Raw genomic sequence first — 13973 nt, forward strand, 5'->3', positions numbered from 1 at the left:
AAATGCATTAGGAGTTAGATGAGGAGCAGGGGTGCTTCCTCTGAGCGGAGGAGCATCACCTGACTGGTTTCTAATGACCCAGAATTCAATAATAAAATGGTAATAAAGTTGGTTTATTACCATTGTATTTCAATATAACCCCGTCCTTATGCTCGTGTCAGGACGGGGCGCTGCTGACTGACAGCAGCAGGAAGGAGGGTGGGCTGCCTCTGCACTTTAGTGCGCATGTCTTTTTGTCTGGCTGTCTTGCTACAGCCAGACATGCGCACTTTCAAACCTCAAACCCAACTGTCTTGTGACAGCTGTGTTAGAGTAAGTGCAGGGCTCCAGTATCCTTGGGAGCAGCAAGTTAGGCCATTCTGTCCAATCGGGGCGCTGTTCTCACAGCATGAGAGCAGCACCAGGATTGGGTAGGGCACTTCTCAAGGGCTCGCGCTGCAGGAGGAAGACGTGCAGTCAGGAAGGGATCGGAGTCGGACGTGTCGCAGGTGTTTTTTTTTATTTTTATCCACCACCCATTTGCCCACCCCACTCCTCCCCACAGATGCCAGCCGCCATTGATGAGGACTCCATCTGCCCACACTCTACTCCAAGTTACCATTTACAAAGTCCTTCCTAGCCATGATGACTGTAATTAATTTATATCAAACATTATTACACAACTTTCTTAACAGTATCTTCAGTTAGACAGAATTATGGACCGGAAGCATCACTTATTGTGTTACTTTAAGTCTGCCAGTGTGATTTGATAGTTATAATTGTTGCTTTGTCTTCTATATGGTTACAAATGTAGCCAAATACATTTCTAAAAACTGCTTTGCGCATTGGGCTTGGCCCTGTTAATAATCGGCGACGTCTTTTAGGCTTTGCAACGCTCCAGCGGACTGGATAAGATTTGTCAATGACATTTTCAAAGGCACCGCTGAAGTATACATTGTTGTCTACATAGATGTCATGCTCATTTTTTAGCTAATTTGCTAGAAAGAAGCAACCATGTCAGGAACGTCCTGTCTCATTAAGTCAACATCAGTTTTATGCAGAACTGATGAGAAATGTTTCTATCAACAGCTAATACCATTTAGAGCTGATATGTACCATCTTCAGCGCCCATGAATCCAATGTTTTGGATTTGTCAAGAGTTAGAATGTACAGTACTTCGGTTTTGCTACCTGCTGGAACCATTTTGTCAAGGGAAAAAGTAGGCAGCGTATTGCTCAATAGTCCATAAAAGCACATAACATATTTTAGGGCAATTCAAAGGAACACAAATTCTACAGGACCGGCAATTGAATTCAAGAGTTCACGATCTGCAGAGCAGAGAGGGATATAAAACACCCTTAAACAGGGGCGGCTCCTCTGATGGAGTGGAGGAGCTTCGCCCCACTTAAATTACCCCCAAAGATGGAAAATAGAATTGTAAATCATGACCATTTTATTTTAATTCCTCCCATTCTGAACGGGGCGGGGTTGCTGCTGAATGACGGCAGCAAGGAGGAGGCGGGCTAATTGTGCAATTTTCAAAATGGGCATGTGCCTCTTGTGACATCTTGTGACGAACGTCTTGTGAAGGCCATCCACAAATGCGCACTTTGAAACCTCTCACCTAGCTGTATTAGGAGAGCTGGGTTAGAGTAAGTCCAGGTCTCCAGTGTCCTCGGGAGTGGCGAGTTTGGCCACTCCCTCCAATCAGGGTGCTGCTGAGAGCTGCACCAGGATTGGTGCCCACACTGCATCCAGTTCCTGAGAAGAGTTCTGGAGCAGAGGACGGGGGACGTTGGTTCAGGTGAATTTTTAAAATATTTAATATTAATATTGTTGCTCGTCCCCCCGCAACCTCCCCCCCCACCTCCAGACCCTCCGTAGATGCCAGCCGCCACGGACTATAAAATAGTTTGGGGGCCAAGTAATCAGGTGTCAACCACAAGGGAAAGGTACCTTACTGAGCACACAATCTTATCAAAGTTCACACAGATCATCAGAATATGCCCTACCTGAGGCCAGCACAATATTTTAGTTGGCAGGAACCTTGTCCGAATCTGTTTTATGAACTTCTGTCTCAATATAATAGTGGTATGGTAGACTTGTTTTCGCGAAATCTGCAGTTACTTGGATTTTCAGATGATTTACTGATATAAACATAAGATGCATTTTAATCTTTAGATGCTAGTGGATGTATTTGTGGAAGATAGATGCCTCCATGGTGGAATTTAGGAGCACTTTCCTACATCTGGTCTGCATCTTTTGGATTTACATTTCTTTAATGTGACACAGGAAAACCCAGGGGATTGGACACTGTCTTGGAAAGTCTTGATCATAATTTTAATGGCATGGGCGGCAATCTGACATCAGGGCAGTATTAGATGCAGTTCATATATATTTTTTCTAGCAAAACATCGGTCAAAGTTACCAATTCAGAGGTGTCTTATTTGAGATTCACCATAATTACAGTACGCTAGCAGAAAGAACCAACTAAAGCTAATGGGCTCAATTCCCAAAGATATATTTGGTCATAAACATAATCTAACGTTTGCAAAACTCTAAGGCTCTTGAAGCACAGTACACACTAGAAGAGCAACACAACACAATGCAGTTTGTGAACAAGGATTGATAGAAGGAAGAATGCTGGACCGATGGGGAGAATCACAGTCTTCCTGCAAGAATGGTTTCCAGCGTAACTTTTCCATGTGATTTAAGGAATACTGTGGCCCTAACATTCGCTTACATCTAGAGCTGCACAATGGCAATTCGAGCATCAGTTTGTGTGGTATATGCAAAGTAGGGGGCGTAGGGGGCTATGCCTCGAGTACTAGAGTGAGTATACGGTAACCAAGGAACTAAACTAATCTTGTGATTTGGTGTTCGGGACTTCTGTTGTCCAGAGTGGACATACCTCATTACCTAGGTGCCCTAGAGGTGTCACCAACAATAGCAATTTGGCCCAAAGCAATGGGTGCACGCCTTAAGGCACAAAAGACTGTCACAGTCCCTGCAGGTCTCTCTCTATGTGGCTAGTTAGCCAGATATCCAAGTGGGTACTGGGTCACCATCTATAGGAGGGTCAGTGAAGAACAAAAAATAAGAAATTGTGGTGGAGAGAAGAGTGTGCTCTCCAAGTAGAATCACTGCTGACTCCCATCTGAACTTCTAGCAGTAGGTTTCTCGTGAAGCCCCCTGCAGCCACTGATGAGGGTTAGGGAGGTCATAAGTGGGTGTTAGTGAACACCCACATTTGTAGACTGTTTTGTTGGGTAGGCCTTCTCCAGTCTTTAAAAAGGGTTTAAGATAACATCAAGGTCCTGTGTCTGTGTCTCTGATTTCCTGGAACAGCTGGGGATGAGTGGGGTCAACGCAGAAAAGGCAAGCTGTAGCAGCAGGATACAACAGTAGAACTTCAGCTGCCCTTGTAGGGATTTTGAGAAGCTACTTTCCAGTCTCTTAAAAGGGGTAGGGAAAGCTTCAGGGCACCGCAACACCTCTTGGAAGTTGGGGAATGTCCACACAGGCAAGATGTTGGCCATCGATAAAAAACATTGATGACCAATTGAATGACACTGAGTTTAAAAAATCTTGAGTGCTTGTTGAGTGGATAATCACTTAATAAAAGTAATGAATGATTTATAGAACTCATGGTTACTTCAGCCGAAGGATTCCCGCATTAAAATTTCACTCACAGATACAGAACCCATGCATCACATTCAAAATGACCTTTAAGTGTGTCTAAATAGATAGGTTTTAAGTTTCCTTCAAAAGTCTAGTTCAGAACTTTCTTGTCGAAATGCCGGCGGCATGGTGTTCCATGATTTGGAGCCTAAGAGGCTAAAAGAGCATCCTCCAATGCATGCTCTTTTCACTGTGGGAATCTTGCTAAAGAGGCCCCTGCAGACCTCAGGCTTCTGCCAGGTAGATAAGGCTTCACAAGAGAGTGCAGATACCAAGGCCCTTTTCCATTAAGATCTTATGACAGAAGCACATTGACGAAAGCTGGCCCTGTAGGCAAACGCCTCAGATTGCAACAGTCCAATCTGGATCTTACCAGAGCCTGGACTACTGACATTCTGGAAGCAAACCCAGGATCTTCTTCAAAGTTTTTAAAATTTCAAAACATTTCCCCGCAAAGTTGGAGATCTGACTGTCAAATGACAAACTAGCATCAAACCAAAAGCTGAGATTTCTTAACTTTTGGCTTGGGCGTGGTAGCGGCCCATGTGAATCTGGCCACCAAGCAGTGAACCAAAGCGATGCTTGGTCCCTAAGACCCTCAGCTTTTCCTGCATTTAGTTTGAGGCAACTACAGTTCATCCACTCAGCCAGTTCAGACAGACAGGATCTTAACTGAGCCGCAGTATCTCCTTCATCCTGGGACAAGGTAATAATAAGCTGCCTGTCACCAGCCAGTCGAAAATCTTGATGACATCCACTAGGGGGCACATGTGGAGATTGAATAAGGTGGGGCTTAGTGCACAGCCCTGTGGCATCCCCATTGCAGTGAAAGGACCTCTGATGAACACAGCTTTTCCACCACCTGAAAGGTGCAGTTCTGTAAGAACGAGGCTAGCCACTGCAGAGCTGTGTCACTGATACAGTAGTTCCACAGCCGTTCAAGCAGAAGGCCTTGGGACATGGTATCGAAGGCTGCACTTAGGTCCAACATTATTAGTGCTGTAGTGTTGCCCCCGTCAACCATCTGCCTACGGGATTCAGAGGCTAGTAGCAGCACAGACTCTGTACTGAACTGCAGGCAAAAGCCCAACTGGGTATCAGGAAGCAGCTCTTCTGCCTCGATGAAGCTTGACAGCTGTTTATTTACAGGTTTCTCAGCTACTTTGGAGAAGAATGCGTGCAGGGAAATTAGCCTAAATTTCTCCGGCTTTGTGGGGTCTAAGAAAGGCTTTTTTAAGTGTGATAGTAGCGTTTTTCCAATTCATAGGAATCTGACCTTGCTCAAAGGACTTATTGAGCAGATCATACAGCGCAGTCAAAATTACCTCCATTCCTCGATCCAAGATCAAGGGTGAGGCAGGGTCACTAGGTGAGCCTGATTTGATACTAGTCAACAGAGGGATCAACTCCTTCGTGGTTAAAGGGTTGAAACTTGAGAGCCCTGCCTTAGTGGCAGATAGTTTAAACCAAGCACCAAGACAGGTTGCATTTCTGACTGCTTCCAGAAAGGTGGCATAAATATCAGAAACCTTGACAGAGAAAAATTGAGCAATCAAAATACAGCCTTCAACCGAAGGGAGTAACAGACGTTGAAATGCAATCCAAAGAGGATATCGATTCCACAATGGAAAACAGCTCCCAAGAGGAGTTTTGAGCTTGCTCGATTTTTCTGGCGTAGAAGTGGCAGCGCGTGGACCTAATCAGCTTATGGTATTTTTTCAGGGTCCTGCGATAGTTATCTTTTACAATAGTGATGAAATTTCTGTGCCAGACGAGTTCTAGGCATTAATCATGAAATGTAAAGGAATCACAACAAAGATATGTTTTCTCACTATGTTTTTTGGGTTGAAATTCTTATTCTTCAGCTTGCAACGCCAGAGCAAGTTAACTGCATATGCACAGCTCGGTTTGGAGTAAATACTTTGAGCATACGTTCCTGGCCCAACTCCATGCCCTGCTTATCTTGAGCCAGTGGTTGCATATTGAGCCCACCAACACTCATTTTTGTGGACCAGCACTTATTTTTCCTCATCAGACTTTGATACAGAACAAGAGAGAGAAAAACACAAATGTGGGTAAGAAGGCGAAATAGAAAGATGGAAAAACAGTGACAAAGAAGAAAAGACCCTAAAATAGTAAGATAAAGGAGTAGGGAGTGTTTGCTGGTGGATTGAAGAGGCATGGGGTGGAATTAAGACTACACAGACTTGGTATCCGGCACCTGATATTCGATAGTGCTGGTCGCAGGCTTGTGAGCAAATCTTTGGGCTCTGACTCAACATATTTCTTTTGCTAATGGTTAGTAATCCATGTAAAAGTGACAATCTGCAACTTCTCTGCAAATGTCTCCAATGGATATGATAGTTTGAAATGGCAGCAAAACATTCGCCTCATCTGAGGCCAAGAGTGCAAAGAAAGTTCCAGGAGTAGCAGGGAGTAAGCTAGAGGTCACAGCTCCGATCCCCTGAATTCCTCCAAACGATGTGCATTCTCTTGGGCAGGTTGACCAACAGTCCCGTACAGATGTTCAAAAACCCTAAAAAGAGCTGTTCTTTTCCATTAGACTCTTAGTGCTTTGGAAACGTCAAAGTTGCTATGTGTCATTGGCTAAGAAAGCTTAAGGTCCAGTCTGAACAGTACAGGTATTTATTTGCTGATTCAAATGAAATTCCGAAAGGCTTTTGGAAATAAATAAGGGAATTCTCAGAAGGAAAACCTTGTCGTTGTACAAACGCAGTATGGATCTTGGGAGGAAACAGTCAGATTCTCACTGACCCTCCCCATTGTAAACCCATGGTAGCCCATTTTCACAACCTATTAGTGAGGAGTGTGTAATACAACAAGTTATATTATATGATAAACCCTGGTAGTGCTGAAGTCAAAACAAAAATGTCCCATAAAGGTAAAATATTGGGTTGAGTAAATAAAGTTATAAGGGGTAACGAGACGGGGGAAAAGAAAAGTACAGGATGGGGGAGGGAGCCCTCATAACCAAGAAACCAAGAGGACTCCAGAGGTAGCCACACTATCAATCTCATCAGTGCGTAATCTGAGCGAGTAGTTAAGAGTGGGGTCCCCCAGCACTCATTTTCAGGGAATGCCAGTCATTTTTCCTCAACAGTCCTTGACCCAGAGCAAGAGAGAGAAATACATAAAGGGAGAAAGAAGGAGGACGAGAAAGATAGAAAAAGGTGACAAAGAAAGAAAGCATGGATGAAAAAGACCCTGAAAGAGTGAGGTGTAAGGCAGAGGCTGTCCATGCGCTTGTGTGCTGTGCGTATCAGTTTGCTTGCAGCTTCTTTAAAGCTTCTTCCTTTTCCTCCAACGATCACCAGTGGAATTCCTCCTATTCCCCCAAAGGGTGAAATTCTGCAACTAGGCTAAATTGTCTCACTTTGTCAGGTTGTAATACGCCCTAACTGGCGCCCCAACTGATGCTCCATTGAAATGGTCATAAGGAGACAGTAGCCTTTTGGTAAAACTCTACTAATGGCCCCATCAGAATTATATATTTTTTGACTTGTACATGGTGATTTCGGCTGTTGAAAACAGCAGAAATCTCCGTGTAAAGGTCCGGGGGAACTGAGGAAATGAGGGGCATTCCCCTGATATTTCCTCGATTCTTAGTGGACCCTCAAGGTCCAACTCATACGGGCCGGATTTTCCTACACTTGGAGTTACTGGTATCCCCATGTATTGGTAACTGTAGAAGTGGGGGAAATCTGTTCCATTTTCCAGGCCACCCGTAATGAGAGCCGTGGCGATTATGGCTGTGTCAACAGCAGACTGAGCCCACAAATTGCCCCCCCAGAAAATAAGGCCTTTTCTTTGGGTGTCATATATTTCATTCAAAGCTCAGAAGGCTCAAAATGAGACCTACTCATGTCCTCATGGGTATTGAACTAAGACAATACCTGACCCATCAGAGACCTTGTTTCTCCTCTGCTGTGGAAAGAAACACTCAAGAACTACTCTTCTGTCCTCACAGGTCTACGTAGCGGCTTGCACTTGAAGCCAACGATCTACAAAATGTTTAAATAAATTAATTAATAAAGATGACTACTAAAGGATTCGCTAATACAGAGAGTAAGATTTAAAAAACACAATAAGCTGTAGATTTAAGGAGGCGGGAGTTAATATCTAAAGCCTTCATACTTCATGGCTATTACTTCATGAAACTTCATTGAAAGTTGCGAGGGTTATCCTATATGTTTGAAAAAGACAAGCCTGTTTCTGTAATCACATTTTCTTAATTGCCCAATGGAGTTGAAGGATGGGATAGCTTATCTATGATCACTTGATGGTCACATCCTGGCTAAGCTGACCTTGAGTAGGAAGGAATAAAGGGTCAGACCTTGACAAAGGAACTGAATCCTCAGTATGAAACGCCAGGATATCAAGAAGCGTGTCTGACGTGTAGAGATCGGGAAACATCCATTACCACGCGGGCACTGCATCACAATGCCTTTACATCGCGGGTAATACTACGCAAGTTGTTACAACGACTTGCGCTGGATGGCGCTATAACCTTAGGAATAGTAGGATTTACTATTCCAACACCTTCCCTACTGTATGTAGACTGGTGTTAGAATAGTAAATCTTACTATTCCTAAGTCCAGAGCCCTCCAGCGCAAGTCGTTGTAATGACTTGCTTTGTTAAATCTGCGATGTAACGTTCCGCGATCATTTTGATCACGTTGTAACGTTACATATTCGTAGAGATCATGACAGCTAATATGATATGTTTTGTTAGTCCTGTGGTGTGGAAAAGAATCGGTGGAAAAACTGCATTTTAGCATTGACATTAGAGGCTGTTGATGTGCCAGTTTGAATTGAGAAACCTTGCTATAGCCCCCTGTGGCATATCTTGCAATAATCCAGGATATGACACTCAGTGGAACTGCACGATTGTCCAGTTACTTCAATACCAATCAACCTTGCGTGACTCTCAGGTACCAATGAACTCTTACAGCAACACTGGGGAGAGCTTGGCTCAACCTCTGCCTGCAGAGATCTGGCCCGCGACCTGCCATTCGCATTGGGGGATTTACCTTTAGGAGCCGGATCGAATCCAAGGTGCTCCAATCCTGTTTGGTGGGGTCCGGAGGCAGGCTGTGCTCCCTCTGTCGTGACTTGGTGCTTTCCTTCACAAACATACTCACAAATATGTACCCCCGTCGGATCCTCCTCTAACCCAGGTGGTAGCATGCCACAGTATGTGAGAAGTAACCGGCTAACCTGTACTGATAGATATTGCAGTACCATTAACCAGGCCCAGTACTGAATAACCCTCCTAAATGTGACTGCATGCATCCTGTTATGAAGCCCAGGGTGTTCTTTAGTTCCGGTCCATTGTCTGACGCAGAGAGGAGACTATTTCTCAGCGACCTCAATGCGTGGGCCAAGCTCCTGTGACTGGCTTGCCACATCCAATGTATTGCTTCAAGTCTGCTATGAATAGCATGAACGACGGTAGTAGGCAATTTTCTTTAATAAAAACTATTCGAAACAAAGGGGCATATTTATGCACCCCTTTTGCCACCGGAGCGGCACTTTTTTTTACGCTCCAGTGGTGTTCCGCACTCTCCATATTTATGAGGTGGCACTAAGCCACTTAATATGACTGAACGGCAGTGTAAATATGCCTCTTTCCGCTGCAGTTCTTTACGGCAAAGAGGCACGCAATGGGTGTTGATGTTTCACCACAACACCCATTTCTTTTTGACGCTGCCCCAGATTTACAGGGTTGGGACAGTACCAAAAACTAAGGCCGGGTAATACCTAGTCTTAGAATGGTGATACAGGGAGAAATTATTAATTTCTCCTCGTATTTTGCTCGTTCTATGTGTGCTTCATTCTGCAGCACACAGAAAGAGCAAATCGCCATTAATGATCGTTTATGTGCAGGAAAGTGTCCCTTCCTGCACATAAACAATCAACCCTGCAGTGCAGGCACTCTTGCAACATGGCGGCAGGATGCCTGCGCTGACGCTAGGCTGCTTTTTTCGCACCAGCACCAGGGGAAACGCAGGAGTGCACGGTATTCTTATGAATACGGTGCATCACTGCATTTTAAAAAAGTCAGAGCACAGTGTTGCCAAATTTAGCATAGCACCGCACGCCGACATTTTTTAGTAAATATGCCCCGAAATCTTGGAAATAACATGACAGTTCAGGTAGGAGGGTAGTGGAAGAGGAGCACTCGCCAAATAAGAGAAACATTAGTAGAAGGCAATATGAGCGTCCGGCAGGAATTGTAGCTAAAAGGGTGAGTCTGACACACTTCTAAGGATGCATGCATGTTGGGCATCTCTAAACGTTAATGAAAGTGACAGCATTCTTTTACGATAGCTTTCAGATCCTACCTGGGTCCCATGAAACTGCTTTAATAGTCGGTAAGAGGGGGAGAAGGATAAATTATTGCGTACAATATTTTAAAACTCTGAGGGCCAGATGTCTGATAGCATTGTGCGACTCGCAAATTGCAACAAATTACGACTCGCAATTTGTGAGGCGCAAAATGCTATGTACAACAGTGTCTCATACTGTCTGCGATTCCCAATGGGATCGCAAATTACATGCCTCATGAATATTAATGAGGCTGTTGCAATTTGCGACCCCATTGGAAATGGCTGGCACTCCCAGGGATGATGGCCTGCTGGGGTCAGCAGACCACCATGTCTGGGACTTCTTTGTCAATAAAGCAGTTTTATTTTCAAATGCAGCCCTTTTTCCTTAAAGAAAAACAGGCTGCATTTAAAAAATAAGAATTAAACTTTTCAGCTTCATTTTTTAAGGGCAGGCAGTGGGTCCAGGAACCACTGCCTTCTCTTGGAAAATATTTGTGCATGCATTCCCAAAGGCCCCTTCCCATTTGCGAGTGCTGTACCACCCTTCTGAGAAGGGCGGTAAACTGCAATTGTTTTGCGAGCGCAATTGCGGTCACAAAACATTCATACATAGGTTTAGGAGACACTATTAGAAAGGGACGCCCTTGGCACACCCCTTCCTAATAGCGAGTCGCTAACCCTCTTTTGCGAGTCTCTAAATGATTGCAGACTCGCAAAATAGGGTTGGTACATTGACCACACGTTTTTTGTAGTCGCAAACGGGCCTAAAACCCCTCTGCGACCTCAAAAAATGGTCGCACATCTGGCCCTTAGTGTGTTACAATGCCCCTTGATGCAAAAGAAGTGTTTCAAATAAAGTTGGGTGTCATCTTGCAATATGGCTGCTTGTGCAGATTTTGTGATTTTTTTACAATCTACACACCGCCGTTTGGTGGTTCAATACATGCGTCCTGTGTTGCTGGTTCACCAAGAGCCCAAGACACTTGGCCCAACTTCCTTGTCAGCTTTGATCGAGGGATGCCAGACACTTGGCTGAAACGCAACACTACCAAATTCATGATGCTTCTGATGGGCTCCCACCGGTGATGGCGTGAAAGTGACATGGGCCGGGGAGGCAACGCCGGACCAGATAGGGGCCCGCAGGGAACCCCTACCGGCCTCTTTGCTCGCCCCTTGTCCTAATAGAAGGACAAGGGGCGAGCAAAGAGGCCAAAGGGTAGGGTGCGGGCCCCCGTGACGACAACTGACCGACGCTGTGGGAGTTGGCAGAACCAGTTTAAATGTTGTTTGAAAAAACCCTAGCAAACAAGTAAAAGCTGACTGAACCTCCAAAGATAGCTAGACAACAAGCAGCTCGCAGTGTGGCAGGCTTGAAGGTACTTTTTCTGGCTGCAGTCCTAGAAAAAAAACCATATCGGTACGGTCAGCAGTCAAGAGTAATATTGACTACTATAATAGCCTCAAGGGTGGAGTACCACTTTCAAAAAAAGTCCTCAGATAGTTATAATTGCTGCAATGAGATTAGCAGACATGGATTGAAACGTCCTCCTGAGAACAGCATATTAAACCCCATATCGATTTCTACTCAAGAGCACTCATTTCGTTCTAGAAATTCAACAAGGACAAAACAACCTGCATACAAAAGTAAAGACAGGATGACATCCCAGCTTCACAAGATTGACCCAACCAGAAGATCATTTACTTTTGTGAGCACCGTCTGCGGACTGGGATCGGCAGGGATTCTGCTCACAAAATTTACACAACAAACAAATGCCTCCCTCACCTCTGGTTCGATGACCTGCTAGCACAAAAGAATAACTTTATCCATATTTGTAGTGCACTCCACGAAATGAATTGACTTTTGGCTCACTCACGGCAACATCACTTGTGGGTTATTGATTCAGGTCACATTCAAATGTTTTTATTAGATTTGCATTGATGGCATGCGCAACTACAGACAGTTAATCAATCCTGCATCCTTAGCTAAAAAGTATAGAGCGTATCATAGGAAAGGAGAGACGCATGCTGTGCACGTGTGGACAAATGAGGATGTGTGAAAAAATATAACTTGCGTATAGTGCCAAAATACCTTCAGACGGCGCTATTCATGAAGGGATGTGATATGTCTCTCTTTCACTGGGTGAAGCAGCCTACACCCCTCATTCTTGTGCTCTCCAACCAAAGCAACACGTTTGCAGCACAGAATGGTGCTGTATGACTGACTGACTGAATTATTTATTGAGTGCACTATTGCCTAGGCGTCTTGGCGCTGTGTGAGGATTAGGATTGGCAGCTTCCAGTCTAAGATTTAGTGAATAGCCAGGTTTTTAATGCCTTTCTAAACAAGATCTTATTCGTTTGCAAGCGTAGCTCTGTAGGCAGGCAATTCCATATCTTTGCCGCCTGAAATGAGAAAGCCTTGCCACCCCATCGGGCTCTCTTTTTCTTAGGAAGGCAGACCAGATCTAGACTGCCAGATCTTAGTGTGCGGGACGGTACATAACGCGGAAAAAGAGATTTCATGTCCGCAGCACCTCCTCCATTTACAGCTTTGTGCACTAGGCATAATGCCTTGAAGTGCACCCTTCGTCAAACAGGCAGCCAATGTAGTTGCCTTATGCCATTAGACGTCGGGTGGTGTTTGGGAAGATCCAGCAGCACTCTTACAGCAGCATTTTGCAATGACTGAAGTTATAAGGAGGCAAAATAGATGGCAAACAGATTCAGGGATCGACAGCTGAAGGAATAAATACAGAAATCTCTGTCATATCTTTATCGGAGTTTTATCCATCACATCCAGAGATACCTGCTTTCCTGGGGCAGATCTCTACCAGTGAGGAAAGGTACGCTGGATGCGTTACTGAATGTTGGTGCCACAATTGTTTAACCCACGTAGTGGGCTTTGTTATTGTTCCTTAAACAAATTTCCAAGGTGGGAGTTTGCTTGTTTTCTCAATACACAGGGAGTTTTCTCCCTGTGCGTTAAGGCCATGGTTCGTTTTCCCTGCTCAGGCTCGCCATGCATCGCCAAGCCAGGGAAAATCTTTGGCCATGGGCAGCTGGGTCAAAAGTCTCTGATAGCAAAGTCAACTGAGGCTTCACCATTAAAAATCCTGCAGTTCTCCCACCCCTGTCTGGCGTGGGAGAACCCAAATTGGGCAGGTCAGGAGTCCAACTAATTTATTGTGAAGGAGGTCCTACTCTCCCAGACTGCAAGTTACCCAGAACTGCCTTCCCCACCCAGGGCTTTTTGGCCCTTTTCTGACCTCATCATTTTCTGAATTGGCCTAAGGAGCCATCACACACCATGGTGAAATAGGTCTCTCTTTCATGCAAGGATTAAGCATTCCTCTTTTTAGCATCAGCGGATCTAGCTCGAAGTCCTCTCCAAGTAAGAAGTGATGGTTATCTACCCATGTTTCGCTGCACCCTATTTCCATCTCTTAGTTTAGCACAACCCTTTAGTATGTGATGCCACACAGCAGTTTGCAAACAAAGAACATCAATAATTCATCCGATACAGCCGCAGACACCGCCAAAGGTGATACATTTCTGCTCTTCCCCAGTTTGCGTCTAATACTTACATTGTACAGTACGGTGGTCCATCCCTCCATGGTGATGCACTGGAAGACCGTGAGGACAGCAAAGAGGATGTTATCAAACTGTGTGATCCCGTCGTTGGGGCCAATCCATTTAACACATTCGTATCCAGGGGGGCACTGTGGCACTCCACATGGCTGAGGGGGGTCTAACTCTTCAAGCTCACCTGTGCGTAGAGAAAAAGGACATTCGTTGTCACACAATAGGAATACCTTCCCAGCTGAGCCATATCAAGGCTAAAGTAACCAAGAAAGGAAGGGCTCTTCCAGAACTGTCTTGTCAGTGCTACAGAGACCCGCAGGGTCAGCTTAATTCAGAACTGACTGTTCATTGCTTTAGGACCCCATACCTGCCAAATTACTA

The 13973-nt window shown here is 44.9% G+C and overlaps 1 protein-coding gene across 1 annotated transcript in view; it reads right to left on the reverse strand.

Moving 5' to 3' along the window:
• CACNA1E (calcium voltage-gated channel subunit alpha1 E) overlaps positions 1–13973 on the reverse strand; it is a 1399715-nt gene that overhangs the window by 781523 nt on the left and 604219 nt on the right. Inside the window, exon 6 of the mRNA XM_085601759.1 lies at positions 13595–13776. Within this exon, the coding sequence (XP_085457885.1) occupies positions 13595–13776 (182 nt within the window). The remainder of the gene's footprint in view (positions 1–13594; positions 13777–13973) is intronic.

This window comes from Triturus cristatus, chromosome 4_2, assembly GCF_964204655.1.
Source record: "Triturus cristatus chromosome 4_2, aTriCri1.1, whole genome shotgun sequence".
Taxonomy (NCBI): domain Eukaryota; kingdom Metazoa; phylum Chordata; class Amphibia; order Caudata; family Salamandridae; genus Triturus; species Triturus cristatus.